The sequence below is a fragment of the Macaca nemestrina genome, chromosome 11 (genome assembly GCF_043159975.1).
Source record: "Macaca nemestrina isolate mMacNem1 chromosome 11, mMacNem.hap1, whole genome shotgun sequence".
Taxonomy (NCBI): domain Eukaryota; kingdom Metazoa; phylum Chordata; class Mammalia; order Primates; family Cercopithecidae; genus Macaca; species Macaca nemestrina.
In genome coordinates this window covers 138580386-138598237 of record NC_092135.1, presented here as the reverse complement: position 1 = coordinate 138598237, position 17852 = coordinate 138580386, and the positions used below count along the sequence as shown (strand labels likewise).

General features: G+C 46.8%; 1 protein-coding gene across 18 annotated transcripts in view; it reads left to right on the top strand.

Annotated features, from left to right (window-relative positions):
* LOC105473787 (ankyrin repeat and MYND domain containing 1) overlaps positions 1-17852 on the top strand; it is a 94261-nt gene that overhangs the window by 11503 nt on the left and 64906 nt on the right. For all 18 annotated transcript variants that reach the window (XM_011727828.3, XM_071073726.1, XM_011727826.3 and 15 more), the window contains 4 exons: positions 11503-11975; positions 14920-15136; positions 15504-15668; positions 16983-17479. In XM_011727828.3, the coding sequence (XP_011726130.2) occupies positions 11503-11975; positions 14920-15136; positions 15504-15668; positions 16983-17479 (1352 nt within the window). The remainder of the gene's footprint in view (positions 1-11502; positions 11976-14919; positions 15137-15503; positions 15669-16982; positions 17480-17852) is intronic.

Here is a 17852-nt window from a genome sequence, read left to right as displayed (position 1 = left end):
GCATAAGGATTACTCAATAGGATATTTATACTGCAGAAAGTCCTATCATTCCCTCTAATATATTACAAATTAAAACACTGTGATTTGGTGTCTGAGTTACTGCCTGCAGTACTTTAAACCATTGTATTAAAGAGTTAGGTTGCTCACTGCATATGTCTAGTTGCTAGCGTTCTAGGGACAGAACTGTGACCGAAAACATCAAAGTGTGGTAAGTCCTATGCTAAACTTACCAAAGTAAGACAACTAACTTTTCTTTCCATTATTTAACCTATTTACTGTTTGCCCCAAGAATACTCATCTCTAATCCTAATGTAACATCATATACATTAGGATTAGAGGCAAGTTCTGTTTAGAAATAACCCCAAGAAGAGTTTTTTAATTTTATTTTTACATTGAAAATCAGATTTGCTTCACCCTCAAAGAGCATGTTTATGTAAAATTAAATGAGTGTTGGCAGCGAGCTGCACTTTCTTTTTCCTAAATGGGAAATGGGTTAAAATGATGGTAAACACAAACATCAATTTTGTAAATTCAATATTAATTTCCTTTTCTTTAATCTCCTTTCACTTAAATATTATATAACAAAACAGTGACAAAGAACAAGCACACCCATCTTAATATATGGTTCTGAAAGTTTTGTATAACTTATTTTCAGCTATTTTAAAAGGATATCATCACATATTTACAAGATTGGTTTCCAGATACAGTACTGACAACTGATTAGGTAACTTGCACCACTAAAATCTTCAAACCAGTGCAACACTTGTGCATACTTTGTGAGTACACAAATGAAGGCCCATCAGTGATAAATGGCTTAGGATCAAAAATCACTAGAAACTCTCACTTTTTAATTATCATTACTTAATTCAAGTGAATGTCACTTAGTTTTAATAATGGTGAACACAACTAAATTAGTTTGAGAAAAATCCCAATTAATATAATTTCTCTAAGGACAAGGCCAATCTTTCCTAAACATTAAAACTTTGTACCCACATCACAGTTTTTTTTTTTTCTCATTACTTAAAGGAAAGATTGGAAACCACCTCAAATGGATTGAATTTAATGACCTTGGAAATAAATAACATTTAAACATTTTTATTCTCACCTACTTTTTCAAGTAACAAAAATAGTGTATGTACTATTTCTGCTCAGAACTTGTAAAACAAAGTCTTCTCCAGATCATTCAAGGTAAACAAAATCAACCACATTTTAATTGGCTGGTGTGCTCTATCAATTTTTGCAGGCTTGACAAAGGTAGCTTAGGAATTCTAAATAAATAGAACAAATGATGACTTGTTAGAAATACATAGAAATAAAGTGACTATTCACAGAACAAAATAAAAGCCTTCCATTACTTTTATATATATATATATATATATATATATATATATATATATATATATGTAAAACCCAAAGGTGAACAAAGAGCAGATAATTGAAAATCAAAAGCAAAAACAAGTAAACAGGAAACCAATCCCAGATCTTTCTCCTACTCAGTTATCAGTTGACCTTGGATGCTATAGTATTACCCAGAGCCTAAAAGAACACATAATATTTTGTTCCTTGCACACAAATTAATGTCTTTAAGGCCGCCAACACCACTATACGTTTTGTGCTATTAAGAAATTCACGGCCGGGCGCGGTGGCTGAAGCCTGTAATCCCAGCACTTTGGGAGGCCGAGACGGGCGGATCACGAGGTCAGGAGATCGAGACCATCCTGGCTAACACGGTGAAACCCCGTCTCTACTAAAAAAAGTACAAAAAAACTAGCCGGGCGAGGTGGCGAGCGCCTGTAGTCCCAGCTACTCGGGAGGCTGAGGCAGGAGAATGGCGTAAACCCGGTAGGCGGAGCTTGCAGTGAGCAGAGATCCGGCCACTGCACTCCAGCCTGGGTGACAGAGCGAGACTCCGTCTCAAAAAAAAAAAAAAAAAAAAAAAAAGAAATTCACTTCAGGCACATGACCAGTAAGTACCTATCTATGCAGAAAAGCAAATACAGTGTGAAACAAAGCAATGTAGGTATTTACATGATATTTGGCTCCATGTAAATCTGGCTTCATGCTTAACTCTTATTAAAAAAAAAAATTGCTGGCCGGGTGCAGTGGCTCATGCCTGTAATCCCAGCATGTTGGGAGGCCAAGATGGGCAGTTCACAAGGTCAGGAGATTGAGAGCATCCTGGCTAACACAGTGAAACCCCGTCTCTACTAAAAAAAAAATACAAAAAATTAGCTGTGCGTGGTGGCAGGCACCTGTAGTCCCAGCTACCCGGGAGGTTGAGGCAGGAGAATGGCATTAACCCGGGAGGCGGAGCTTGCAGAGAGCTGAGATTGCGCAACTGCACTCCAGCCTGGGCAACAGAGTGAGACTCTGTCTCAAAAAAAAAAAATTACTAAACCGCTAATGTATTTAATGACAATATTTCTTAATTTACTTCATCAAGAGTAAGACCTTTAACTTTGAGCGATGTTAGCCAAACTTCTCCAATGTTCTATCAGGTTTTAAAGAATATTTTACTATCTAAACTTTTTCAACTTTCTATTTTCTCTGCATATTCATGAAAATAGACACACAGAGAAACAGGAAAAAACTACATATGCTTTACACAGACCATCTGTGACATGCTTGGACTTTGTTTTTCCTAAATTTTCTTTTCTTTTTTAAGTAACCAATCATTTTAGGACAAAAATTTACCATACAAGATTTCTTTCTTGTGAAAAATTATTTTTTCTTTATAACCTTCCTTAAAAAAAATACATCTTCATATCCGTAACTTTCTTCACATCTCTCTTCCCTACTTACTGGTTCCTTTCTACTTTGTTTCATAAATAACCTTTTAAGTCTATAATTTGAATTAACCTTTAGATAACTTTTGAGTTGGACAAAATTCTTCTTTTTCTCACTAAGAGCACATCTTTGGTATATTTTATATACAGAATTATAATTAACTGTAATTTTTATTCTTAGTAACCTTACATTTTAGTGAAACCCTAGGAAGCAAGAAATCCTAAACTATCAGATATTAGCATTTTATAGATAACAGTTCCACAATTTTTAGAAACATATTTCCCCATACCATAACCTCTTCTTAATTGGAAATGACTTGGGTATCTAATGAATATGAAAAATAATTACAAGGTTTTAAATTACACAAAAAGTTCACCTATAGCACTTACATAATGTATATAAATACATTTTATTTTTAGCAATTTATCTAGATTTTTATGTATCATTTATTTCCTTGTTAACCATTTTATAACCTGTAAATATTAGGTATTCATCTAAATAAGAACCTTAAAGTTAACTACATGGGTATTTTCACCAATAACTCAGAAGACTCAGCTGCTTTCATTAAAGCAACAACATTAAATTAGTCATACTTATCAAAAAATTCACAGAAAGATAATTTTGTTTTGGCTGGGTTTATAGTTTTATAACCTCTGTGCCAAACCCTGATATCTCAAAATATCTAGCAAAGACAAATATAAAACCCAGATAAAAATATATGCTGACAATTCTGAAGATACTTCTATTTTTATTTTATCTGTAATTTCTTTTCTTTTCTTTTCTTTTTTTTTTTTTTTTTTTTTTTTTGAGACAGAGTCTCGGTCTGTTGCCCAGGCTGGAGTGCAGTGGCATGATCTCGGCTCACTGCAAACTCCGCCTCCTGGGTTCACACCATTCTCCTGCCTCAGCCTCCTGAGTAGCTGGGACTACAGGCACTCACCACCACACCCGGCTAATTTTTTTTTTTGTATGTTTAGTAGAGACAGGGTTTCACTGTGTTAGCTGGGATGGTCTCAATCTCCTGACCTTGTGATCCGCCCATCTCGGCCTCCTAAAGTGCTGGGATTACAGGCGTGAGCCACTGCACCCAGCCTATTTTACCTATAATTTCAAAGCCAGTTAGTTTAGTGAAGATTTACTTAAGTCTCGTGAAAACTGCTTGGACTTATTTACTTAATTAATGAAATTGAAAACCAAGTAAATAATTTACCTAATTAAATAATTTACTTAATTTATGAGTTGAAAATTGCTTGGACTTACTTAATTTATGGGTGCTCTTTTTTTTTTATAAACCAACTTGGTAGACTCAACATATAAGAAGTGTATATATATAAACACATCTAGACATGTACACACACACACACACACACACAGACACAGATTCAATAGTTTTTACCTTTGTACACACACACACAGACACACACACACAGACACAGATTCAATAGTTTTTACCTTTGAACTCTTGCCATGAGATAGCAATACAAACTCACCGGTCTACAAATTTGTTTACATGGCTGAACTTTGTTAGCCTCAATAGGTAATCCAATGAAGGCTGTGGACCAAACTTTTGGGTAAAGCAGTTTCCATGGCAGTTTGATTTTTTTTTTTTTTAAGACGGAGTCTCGCTCTGTTGCCCAGGCTGGAGTGCAGTGTCATGATATCAGCTCACTGCAACCTCCACCTCCCAGGTTCAAACAATTCTCTGCCTCGGCCTCCAGAGTTGCTGAGATTACAAGGTGCCTGCCACCACGCCCAGCTAATTTTTGTATTTTTAGTAGAGATGGGGTTTTGCCATCTTGGCCAGGCTAGTCTTGAACTCCTGATCTTGTAATCCACCTGCCTTGACTTCACAAAGTGCTGGGATTACAGGCATAAGCCACTGTGCCTGGCCCCTTTTTTTTTTTCTTCTGAGGTGGAGTCTTGCTGTCACCCAGGCTGGAGTGCAGTGGCACAGTTTTGGCTCACTGCAGCCTCTGCCCCTGGGTTCCAGCAATTCTCCTGCCTCAGCCTCCTGAGTAGCTGGGATTACAGGTGAATGCCACTATGCCCACCTAATTTTTGTATTTTTAGTAGGTGGGGTTTTGCCATGTTGGCCAGGCTGGTCTTGAACTCCTGACCTCAGGTGATCCACCCACCTTGGCCTCCCAAAGTGCTGGGATTACAGGCGTGAGCCACTGTGCCTGGTCAGCAGTTTGATTTTTAAAGGCCATACCTCCCCAGACTCCAAAGAGCACTTGGGCCAAACAGCAACCCAGAAGAACATCACCTGAAACAGACTAATCCGGCCCAGTCCTGCTTAGGTCCAGTGTGGTGGCTCATGCCTGTAATCCCAGCACGTTGGGAGGCCAAGGTGGGCGGATCACAAGGACAGGAGATTGAGATCATCCTGGCTAACATGGTGAAACCCCATCTCTACTAAAAATACAAAAAATTGCTGGGTGTGGTGGCGGGCACCTGTAGTCCCAGCTACTCAAGAGGCTGAGGCAGGAGAATGGCGTGAACCCTGGGGGGCAGAGCTTGTGGTGAGCTGAGATGGCACCACTGCACTCCAGTCTGGGTGACAGAGCAAGACTCCATCTCAAAACAAAACAAAACAAAACAACATAAAAGCCACACGGAACTCCATCTTGCTTTCCCATTGAACAGTAAACTGAATTCCAAAGAATATTGGGGCCAAACAGTATTACAAAAGATTATCAGTTTTCTGAATTTTAATTTCCTGTGGCACACATACAAACAATCACCAAAAGACAATCCAACTGCTGCAGCAAGAAAGCAGCCCCAAGAGTGTCCCAACTGAAACAGTCGGGGTGCTTCCTCTCTTCATCGACTGGGCTTGGTCACTCTGCAAACAAAAATTCCTTTGCAATTTCCCAAATTAAGAAGAGCTGATCCTGCTGTCTGGCACTCACAAAGGATACTCACTTTCCCAGACACACACACAACACACAGTTACAAACAAGCTCCCAGGACTATCCATACTGAAACAGTTGTGGTGCTTTCCTCTCTTGGTCAGTTGGGCTTGTTGAACCACAAATGGAATTTCCTTTAAAAATGTCCCAAATTGAGAGGAGCAGATCCTGCTGTTTGGGCCCACAAAGGACACTCACCTATCTTGATGCAGATGTCAGATTTCAAAGACAGTGCTTCTGAGGCAATCAGGAATGCTTCTGGAGCTGGTAGCAGAGGGTCCAGAAAGAGACGGATACTCACCTCCAGCCAAAATTGGGCTGGCATCTGTTTAGGAGGGCTTCTGAGACTTCAGGCCTTCAGCAGCTGATCCACGAGCAATACATTCCCTGTCAGGGAACCAAAATCTGTTACCAAAATGCCACAGGTTCAGTCTAGGTCCTGCTGCTCACCCCACAGAAAGCCAGTCACTGAGACCAGGAGTATTGCAAAAGAAGAAGGCTTTAATCGGGTGCTGCAGCCGAGGAGACTGGGGCTCAGTCTCAAATCCATCTCCATGACTGACTAGAACTAAGGGTTTAGATAGCAGGGAAGAAATGTAACAATGGATAAGAAAACAGGAACTCTGGAGGGGTAAGGAAGCAATTGTGGTGAATGAATGAGGGCCTGGAGTCTCATTGGATGCAGTGATTTGGTGAGTTTCAGTTCTTTGATACTTTTTGAGAGGTCTGGGGTTCCTTTCCTGAGGAAAGAAGCATATAAAGTTTCAAGCTTTAAGACCAGAAGGGTCAATTTCTGTGTTTATCCTAAAAACTGCCTATGGGACTGTTGGGTCAGTTTCATGACCCTGGCTGGTGGAAACAGGATCTCAAGGAGTCCTGACAGTGTACCTGAGGCATCAGATTAGTCTTATATGTTTAAGGGAGACAAGAACTACAGCAAATACCTAAATCAATACATGGAAAACACACATGGGTTAGGTCCAAAAAGGTGGCATGTCTGGAAGAGGAGGCTTACAGGTTATAGGTGGATTCAGGGACTCTGTAATTTGCAGTTGGTTAAAGGCTCTTTCTAAAACTAGGAGTCAGCACAACGTTTTAAGTTAAGGATGCTACGTAGCGAGATTGATGGTCTGCAGGTGTGGCCTATTGGGGAAAACCCCACCCCCGATATTTATCATGGGTTCTTTTCTATTCCCTAAGCATCTCGGCTGGTTTGAGAAATGGTTTGAGAAATAAAGGGAAAGAGTACAAGAGATAGAAATTTTAAAGCTGAGTGTCTGGGGGAGACATCATATGTAAAAACCAGCAAGTTTTTATCAGCGATTTTCAAAAGGGGAGGGAGTGCATGAATAGGGTGTGGGTCACAGAGAGCACATACTTCACAAGGTTATAAAATATCACGAAGCAAGTGGAGGCAGGGCAAGATCACAGGACCACAGGATGGGGCGAAATTAAAATTGCTAATGAAGTTTCGGACACTCATTGTTATTGATAACATCTTATCAGGGTTTGAGAGCAGGCAGGGTTTGAGAGCAGACAACCTGTCCGACCAGAATTTATTAGGTAGGAATTTCCTCGTCCTAATAAGCCTGGGAGCACTACAGGAGACCGGGGCTTATTTCATCCCTTCAGCTTGAACCGTAAAAGGCGGTCACCTTAAGGGGGCCGTCTATAGACCTACTCTCAGGGTGCATTCTCTTTCTCAGGGATGTTCCTTGCTGAGGAAAAGAATTCAGGGATATTTCTCCTATTTGCATTTGAAAGACGAGAAATATGACTCTGTTCCATCCGGCTCACCGGCAGTCAGTTCAAGGTTAACTCCCTTGTTCCCTGAACATCGCTGTTATCCTGTTCTTTTTTCAAGATGCCCAGATTTCATATTGTTCAAACACACATACTCTACAAACAATTTGTGCAGTTAATGCAATCATCACAGGGTCCTGAGGTGACATTCATCCTCCTCAGTTTACGAAGATGATGGGATTAAGAGATTAAAGTAAAGACAGGCATAGGAAATCACAAAGGTATTGATTGGGGAAGTGGTAAGTGTCCATGAAATCTTCACTTTATGTTCAGAGAGTGCAGTAAAGACAGGTGTAAGAAATTATAAAAGTATTAATTTGAGGAACTAATAAATGTCCATGAAATCCTCACAATTTATGTTCTGCTGCGGCTTCAGCTGGTCTCTCTGTTCAGGGTCCCTGGCTTCCCGCAGCAGTGGCCTTGCCATGCTTAGCCTTAGGTTCTGTTTATAATTGAGTATCTTATTGCCATAAAGCGTCTGTTTTGTCAGCCTTCTTGTCTCTATTTTATCATTAGTGCTGGTCAATTGTGTCTAAACTCCAAAAGGGAGGGGTTATAGCAAGGTATGTGTGACTTTCCTTCCTGCTATGGCCAAGCATGCAGTTTTTCAGGTTTTTCTGGGGTCCCCTTGGCCAAGAGGGGGTCCATTCAGTCTGTTCAGGGGGTTTGGGATCTTATTTTTTGTCTGCAGTGAAATCACACAATGTGCAGCCTTTTGAGTCTGGCGTCTGACATTTAGCATCGTGCATTTGAGATTCATCTCTTTGTTCCGGGAATTTGTTCCTTTTTATTGCTTAACACATTTTCATTGTGTGGAGCTACCATAGTTTATTCTCCTGATGAAGGACGTTTGAGTTGTTTCCAGCGTTTGGCAATTATGAATAATCGCATTGTTAAAAACTTAAGCCAAATTAAATTTAAAGGAGTTTAATTGAGCAATGAACGATTCATGAATCGGGCAGCCCCCAGAATGACAGCAGATTCAGAGAGACTCCAGCACAGCCACGTGGTGGAGGAAAATGTATAGACAGCAAAAGGAAGGTGGAATACGGAAAACAAAAGTGAGGTACAGAAACAGCTGCATTGGTTGCAGCTCAGTGTTTGCCTTATTTGAACGTGGTTTGAACAGTGGCTACATTTGATTGGCCAAAACTCAGTGATTGGTGCAGGTGTGGGCTATGATCAGTTTACACCTCCTCTTCTTATAGTTCATGATGTGCAGAAAAACCTTTCCGCCAAACTGAAATATGTAAGGAGGCAACTTTAGACTGAACTTGGTTTAACACCATTATAGACATATACATTTAGTCATTTTTGTACATGTCAACATGAAGCATAGGTCTCCGTGTCACTTGGGTAGATACTTGGGAGTGGGACTGTGGGGTCATGTGGTGACTGCTTAACCAAGTGGCTGTTGTCAACCTAAAAGAAGAGACTGAGGCAAGATTTAATGTAAGTAGAGTTTCGAGGACTGCAAGGTTTGAGGACTGCAGCCAGAGAGAAATAAATTAAAGTTGCCCTGAATACATGCTCCAATTAGCAGCCGTTACAAGTGAAGTTTTAAAGGAAAAAAGAAGGGGAAGTTCTTAAGTTATCTACCAAGAATTTACATTGGTTCATTAAAATCACAGGAGCTATTGACTGGATGTTGTTTTTTGTATCAGAAATCCTACATACGTGAAGACAATAGGTGAGGGTCACATTGTGGAACTTGTGATAACATTTTGGGTAACTTATCAGCAAATCTGGAAACTATAGGTAAAGAAAGGAAAAACAAAATGCCTTGAAACGGTTACCCTGGGCTTGGCTCCAGGGTCAGGGTGGGGGCCTGACTGAGGCCTCTTGCTGGTCTCTCTGGGCCTCATCACTTTAGCCAACCTCACATTCCTCAGGCTGCCATGAGATATCGGGAGAACCCGCTCCCGATGTTTAACGTGGGTTCTTTTCTATTTCCTGAGTGTCTCGGCTGGGTTGAGAAATAAAGGGAAAGAGCACAAGAGAGAGAAATTAAAGCTGGGTGTCCGGGGGAGACATCACATGTCGGCAGGATCCGTGATGCTCCCCGAGCCGTAAAACCAGCAAGTTTTTATTACTGATTTTCAAAAGGGGAGGGAGTGCACGAATAGGGTGTGGTCACAGAGATCACATACTTCACAAGGTAATACAATGTCACAAAGCAAATGGCGACAGGGCAAGATCACAGGACAACGAGGGGTCCCAGAAGCAGAACCACGGGGTCCAGGTTGTAGCTCCCTTGACCTCAACACTAATCATGGGGACTCTTTTCTTGCTGCTGCCTCCTTGCCCGTGGCCCCCTTTTCTTGCTCTACCCCCAAGTTTTTCCTGGCCCACCTGATCCAGTGACTTACGCCTCCTCAGGGGCTCTCTGAAGCTCCTGGGATGAATGTGCAGCCCCCTTGCTATGCCCACCAGGCCCTCCAGACCTGCCAGGTACCTGCCCATGGCCCAACCTCACCTATCACTTCTCTCCACCTCCACCCCACTGAGCCACCCCAAAGGCTCTTCTGGAAACAGTCCCACTGCCCAACTCCCTTGCAGAGCAAAACCAGCCTGAGCACGCTTTCCTTCATTTCATTTTCTACCCCTTCTTTCAGGCTGCAAGCTGCTGGTGGGCAGGGGCCTCATGAAGCCGCACATCCCCAAGCGCCCAGCCTGGGGTTGCAGCTGGAGATGCTCAGGCGGGTGTGTTGTATGGGTGGTGTGTTAGGCCGTTCTCACGTTGCTGCAAAGAAATACCTGAGGCTGGGTAATTTATAAAGAAAAGAGGTGTAATTGGCTCATGGTTCTGCAGGCTGTACAGGAAGCATGGCTGGGATGGCCGCAGGAAGCTTCCAGTCATGGTGGAAGGTGAACGGGGAGCAGGCACATCATGTGGTGGGAGCAGGAGCAAGTGGGGACGGAGATGCCACATGTTTTTAAACAAGCGGATCTCGCGAGAATGCCCTATCATGAGGGCAGCACCAAGGGGATGGGGCTAAACCATTCATGAAGGAGCCACCCCTGTGATACAGTCACCTCCCACCAGGCCCCACCTGCAACACTGGGGATTACAATTTGACATGAGATTTGGGTGGGGACACAGATCCAAACTACATCAGGTGGAGACGAGATGGGAGTTTCATAGATGAAAATGTGGGCCCCAGGGGGGGAAGCATCCCTGCCACCCACTGTTGCAGGCCTCAGTGCCTTTTCCTGTGCTGTCTCCTCTGCCCACTGTGCCCTCCAGGCATCCTTCAATGCCATCTCAGGAAGACGCGTCTCCCCTGGGCAGCAGGCCCCTGACTGTGCTCCCTGCCCTGGGCTCCTGGCAGTGGCCCCTCACTGGTGGTTTTGTGAGGCCCTCCTGGATGCCTTCTTCCTCTCCTGCACTGTGGTCTCCACTGCCCACATGCAAAGGCCTGGGAGATGCTGGGTTCCCGGAAGCGAGGATTGGCTCCCTTTCTTCCTCTGTCCTCTGCCCTTTCCTCCTCCCCTCCTCCCCTCTTCCCTTTGGCCTCCTCTCCTGCTCTTGCCTCCTTCCTCCTCTTCCTTTGCTCTGTCTCCTCCTCCTCCTCCTGCTGCTTCTTGGATCATACCTGACCTGCTGCCTGCACACTTCGTCCCCACCCACTGCTGCCCCAGCGTGTCAGGGTGTTTGGGCTGGGTTCCCTGAATTGAACCCACACCTGGCGTCTCTGACATGCTTTCACCATGAGACCTCCATCATGTCCTCACCTCAGAGGCCACCGAGACCTCCCTGGCCGCCCCCTTGCCCCTCCATGTGCTCTCTGGAGTGCCCTCCTTCCTGTCCCTCGGGAGAGCTGGTCCGCCTCAGCCCCTGGGCAGCACAGCCTAAGCCTCCAGAGATGTTGACTGGGTGAATGCATGCATTTCTTGGGAAAGTTTTCTTTTTTGGGATTTCTTTTGATGTTACAAGCTTGATCACAGCATGCAGCTGGGTCGTGCCATCTCTCCTCAGCCTATTGCACTTCCTTGGCAGGGGCTGTACAAAGCGGACCAGCGGTTTGGGCCAGGCGTTGAGACCTACCCTGACGGCAGCCAGGACGTGGGGCTGTGGTTCCGGGAGCAACTCATCAAGCTGTGCACCCAGATCCCCAGTGGCTTCTCCCTCCTCAGCTACCCTGAGTTCTCCGGCTTCCTCACCTACAGCCCTGCCAGGATCAGCCTCTCAGAAGAGGAGCAAACAGAGTGGGGACTGCAGGAGGAACAGGACCCCTTTTTCTATGAGTATAAGCGGTTTCTTCTGAATGACAACCTAATGCTGCCTCCAGAAACGTATGTCTACTCGACTGACTGTGACCACCTGCCCATGACAAGCTCTTTCCGCAAAGAGCTGGACACCTGCATCTTCCTCAATGAAATTCCTCCGTTCGTTGACGATGGAGAACCCTGGTTCATAATCAATGAGACCCCTTTGTTGATCAAAATCCAGAAGCAAACTTATAAGTTCAGGTGACCAGTCTGCTACTGCTCCTCCCCCAGGGCCCTGCACTGTGCAAGCTGCCCCTAGGCAGGTTCCTGAGGCCCCCAGCCAGCTGCCACTGAGGGTGCTCCCTCAGGGTAACCTAAACACGCTCCTCCCATTAAGTGACTGATGTGGGCCATAATGAAGGGAGGGAAAGCCCCTGCTGGCTCGAGCTGGGAGACAGGCTGGGCCCTGGGGCCCTGGACGTCTGTGCAGGGGAATGAGGGTCTCAGGATCCCACCTGCCCACTCTTGGGGACAGGAGTGATCAGGAGGTGGATTAGTGAACATGCAGCCAGGGGAGTCCCAAGGCTGGTGTGGAACCTGGGGCAGATGTGGCTGGGGAGAAGCTTCTGAGTCCATGGAGCTGCAGGTGAGTCCTGGCCCTGGGCCCTGTGCATTTCCCCTTGTGCAGGCCGTAGCTAGTGCCCTGCCCTGACGATTGCGTCAGCGCCTAGGTGTTCCGTGGGCCAAGTCTCCTCTCAGGGTTGGCATGGAGAGCAGGGTTTGTTGTTACTGTTATGTGGTGGTAAGGGATCTGCCTGAGAGCCAAGGGTGGGAGCACAGGGCAGTAGTGGTGTTGGGGCCCAGCCAGGCCTTCGACTTGTCCAAGGATGGCATGAAAAGATGCTCTGCTCTGTTGGTCTTCCAAAAACCCTCCTACCCTACCCAGCGCCCCAGGAAAGTCAGCCACCACCTAAGGAAAAGTGTTTAATTTTTTTGGTGGGGGGGGGCACAGAGTCTCACTCTGTCACCCAGGCTGGAGTGCAGTGGTGCAATCTTGGTTCACTGCAACCTCCGGCTCCTGGGTTCAAGCAGTTCTTTGCCTCAGCCTCCAGAGTAGCTGGGATTACAGGCGCCCACCGCCACATCCAGGTAATTTTTGTATTTTTAGTAGAGATGGACTTTCACCATATTGGCCAGGCTGGTCTTGAACTCCTAACCTCATGGTCCACCCTCCTTGGCCTCCCAAAGTGTTGGGATTATAGGTGTGAGCCACTGTGCCCGGCCGAAGTGTTTAATTTTTAGAAGTTAAAATATTCAAGAACACTTTAATTCCTTTCCTAAATATTGACCTCAGATGTCACTAAACTTTCAGAATGCATATTTTCTGAGAATAAGTGGCTGCTTTTTCATTTATCAATCCATCCACCCACCCAATCACCCACCCACCTACCATCCAATCCACCCATGCAACATCCATTCATTCAAGCATCTGTTCATCTACCCACACACCCATCCATTCATCCGTCAGTTCATGCATGCAATATCCATTCATCCAGCCATCCATTCATCTACCCACCCACCTGCCCATTCATCCACCCACCCACCCATTCAGTCATCCATCAATACACCCATGCAGCATCCATTCATCCAGCCATCCATTCATCTATCCACCCACCTACCCATTCACCCACCCACCCATCCATTCATCTATCAGTCCACCCACACACCTACTCATTCATCCACCCACTTACCTATCCATTCATCCATCAATTCATGCATGCAATATCCATTCATACAGCCATCCATTCATCTACCCACCCACCTACCCATTTGTCCACCCGCCTACCAGTCCAGTCATCCATCAATTCACCCTTGCAACATCCATTCATCCAGCCATCCATTTGTCTATCCACCCACCTACCCATTAATTCACCCACTCACCCACCTTTCCATCCATTCATCCATCAGTATACTCATGCAACATTCATCCACCCACCCACCCCTTCATCCATCAATCCACCCATGGAACATCCATTCATCTAGCCATCCTTTCATCTACCCATCTACCTACCCATTCATCCACCCACCCACCCATGCAACATCCATTCATCCAACCATCCATTCATCTACACACCTACCTACCCATTCATTCACTCACCTACCCATCTATCCATCAATCTATTCATGCATCCACCTACCCACCCATCCATTCATCTTTATCAATCCACCAATGCAGCACCCATTCATCCACCCACCCACTCATCCATCTATTCATCCACCCGCCCATCCATCCACCCTCCCACCTACCCATTCATCCATCTTCCCACCCACCCGTCCATTCATCCACTCACCCACCCATTCATCCATCAATTCACTCATGCAACATACATCCACCTACCCAACCATACATCCATCCATCATGCAAACATCAACTGGGCTTGTAATTGTTGACAGTTACAACTGGTCTTCCTGTGTGGACCAGGCTTGTACAGGGTGAGTTACAAGATAAGGCAGGGAGTGGGCAAGAGAGATAGAGCCTGGGCATCCCCCAAGAGACCCTGAGCTCCACCACAGATGCCAAGTGATATGTGTTCTTTACTCGTCACTTGCATAGCAGCCTGGGGCCCCGAGACCTGCCCTGCCAGCACTGTGTAGGCAGAAGACTGTTAGGTACAGAAGCAACTGTAATGCACAGGTTCTCTATTGTGAAAAGAGGTTGTGTACACACCAGGAGGCATCAGTGTTGTGTGGTAAGCCATGAGATATGCGTGTTGTCTACTCAGACAAAAGTGTACGAGCAGAGGGTGGAATGTGGGTGTTGGTACTGAGACTGGACCCACATGTATGTTGGCCTCCTTCCTACCCAGCACCTTTGCTGTTACAGCCCATTTCTTAGCAAACACCCAGTGACCCAGATGAATGAGAGATGCATGGGTGTACTCGCAGCCAGCACATTCCTGCTGGGACAGACATGTAGCCCAAGCATCTTGACGTCCAGGTGGCATGTCCACACCGCCATGTGCAACCTAGTGGATCATGAGCAGCTGGGGGTGCAGCTGCCAGCACTCAGGATGCCTGAGGAGTGAACAGTGGGGGGCTGAGCCACAAGAAGGGGAGGCATTGGAGGGAGGTGGCCCAGCTGGACCCTTTCTCGTGGGAGGTGCAGAACCTGGTCTAGGACCACTGAAAGTTGTTGTGTTGCCAGGAACAAGCCGGCTCACACCAGCTGGAACATGGGCGCCATCCTGGAGGGGAAGCGCAGTGGCTTTGCACTCTGTGGGCCCAAAGAGCGGCTTTCCACGGAGATGATCCTAAAGGCTGAGGAAGGGAACCACGACTGGATTTGTGGGATCCTGAAGGACAACTTTGCTAGTGCCGACGTGGCGGACGCAAAAGGCTACACTGTGCTCGCTGCGGCTGCTGTAAGTCCCCAACCCTCCTGGCTGGTGCCCGCAGGAGCTTAGCTGTAAGGGTCACACATGTGGGTGGCCCTCTGTGGCCCCCTCTGCAGGAGCAGAGCTGAGGTACATGGGGATACTGATGTGTCCATACCTCTGCCTCACCGTTCAGCAGAAACCCCCTCAGCTGAGTGTGACACTTATGGTCTTGTGGAGAAGGGTTTGGGGCAGAGTGCCCATTCCATTCCTCTGTCCCACACTTGTCCCTTTGCTAAGCTCCCGAATGAGCACCGGTTCCTGCCCTGCCATGGGGTGGCCTCATGAGGGCATCAGGACGCCCAGTGACCCTTCCCAGGCGCATCCTCCTGAGTCCCGCCTCATCTCCCTCCAGACTCACTGCCACAACGACATTGTCAACCTTCTCCTGGACTGTGGGGCCGACGTGAACAAGTGCTCAGATGAGGGTCTCACGGCGCTCAGCATGTGTTTCCTCGTCTACTACCCTGCCCAGTCCTTCAAGCCCAATGTTGCTGAACGGACCATGCCCGAGCCCCAGGTCAGCCCCCGGTGGTCACCGCACCACCAACTGTCCCCTGTTGTCTTCTCTGTCTCTCTAAGTGTCCACCGAGCCTCCTCCGTCCTCCTGTGTGCACCAGGCTTGTACAGGGTGAGTTATAAGATAAGGCAGGGAGTGGGCAAGAGAGATAGAGCCTGGGTATCCCTTAACGGAGCCTGAGCTCCACCACAGTTGCCAAGTGATTATGTGTTCTTTACACGTCACTTGCATAGCAGCCTGGGGCCCCGAGACCTGCCCTGCCAGCACTGTGCAGGAAAGGGGTACTGTGGAGGGAGAGTGGGCATCCATGACAACGCCCCCAAGATGGGGCTGAGAATCTGCATGCCTAACAGTTTCCTGGCAGTACCGATGTTACTGAAACACCAGGGGTTCAGTCTCAGTCCTGCTGCTCGCTGCACAGAAAGCCAATCACTGAGATGCCAAGTATTGCCAAGGAAGAAGGCTTTAATCGGGTGCTGCAGCCAGGGAGATGGGAACTCAGTCTCAAGTCCATCTCCCTGACTGACTAACACTGGGAGTTTAGGTAGCAGGAGAGAAATGTAACAATGTGTAAGAAAACAGGAACTAGGACAAGGCAAGGAGACATCTGGTGTGGTGATCTGGTGGGTTTCAGCTCTCTGATGCTTCCTGAAGGTCCTTTCCTGAGGAAGGAACTCAGATAAAACAAATACGAGTTTCAAGCTTTAACAGAAGAGTCGATTTCTATGTTTATCCAAAAACAACTATCTGTGGGACTCTTGGGCTGGTTTCAACGATGCCTCTGGTCCAGAGGCCACACTTTGGGAACCGTGGCTCAAAACACAAGCAGATCAAGGGCAGTGCCATGTGACAGAAATAAAACGTGTAATTGAAATTTGGGAGGTAGCCACGTGAAAAAGTAAAACAGGTGAAATTAATTTTAATATATTTAATTTAGCCTAATGTATTCAAAATCCAATCATGTTGGTGTATGATCAATAAGCAGCATCATTAAGGTATTTGCCTTCGTTTTCCAACCTCTCCTTCACTCCTAAGCACCTGGATGTGGACGGGCCACATTTTGTGAGCTCAGCAGCCATGTATAGGGCCATGCAGCCTGGGGTGTGGCCTGGTCAGGTGCAGGCTTCTGTGCGATACCTTCACAGGGTTTTTTTCCCCTCTTTGAGGGTTTGGGGAAAGCTGCCCTGGTCTTTTCAGCCTAGGTGCTTTGAAGACAGCTCTAGGCCATGGGCATTGGTCCTTGCTGAAGAAGGTCCTAGAATGAGGTTGTCACTCCAATTTCTTCTAATGACACCTTTTTGGTTCTTTCCAAAGGAACCTCCAAAATTCCCAGTTGTTCCAATCCTTTCATCATCATTCATGGACACAAACCTGGAGTCTCTGTACAGTGAGGTGAACGTGCCTTTCCAGGGTAGCTGTGAGCTGAGGCCACCGCCAACACCACCGCCACTGCCACACATCTTGGGCAGCCAGGAGGGCGGCCACTCTCAGGACATTGGGCAGCCTGGGGAGTCCGTGGAACACAGGAGCAGCTCTCTGAAGGGGGACTCCCCGTTGGTGAAGGGCAGCCTTGGCCATGTGGAAAGTGGGCTCGAGGACATACTGGGAAACACAGACCGGGGCACTCTGTGCAGCACTGAGACGAACTTTGAGTCCAACATGTGTGTGTGCAACTTCTCCATCGAGCTCTCACAGGCCATGCTGGAGAGGAGCGCCCAGTCCCACAGCTTGCTGAGGATGGCCTCGCCCTCACTCTGCACCAGCAGCTTCGACAAAGGGACCATGCGGAGGATGGCGCTGTCCATGATCGAGTAGGTCCTGGTGCCAGGGGGCAGGGGTGGAGGGCCACCATCAGGGCGGAATCCTATGCACAGCAGACCCATGTCTCTTCCGTGTGCCAGCGGGAGACGTTGTGTCTGGAGATATGTGTCTGAATGTGTGAGCATCCCTGTGTTGGTGCCTCCACGCCATGGCCGAGCCTGTGGGGGTGCTACAGTGACGGGCTGTTTTCAGTGCCACCCCAGCCCTGCTTTGGCCTTTGGCACTGGCCTGAAGTGTCTCTGTGGGAGCCTCAGCAGGGGCCACAGTCCAGGGGTCCTCTCCTAGCCATGGTGCATGTGAGTGACACCTGCCTGGGCAGCCCACACATTCCTACTGCCCACCCTGTCTATACCAGTGTGTCTC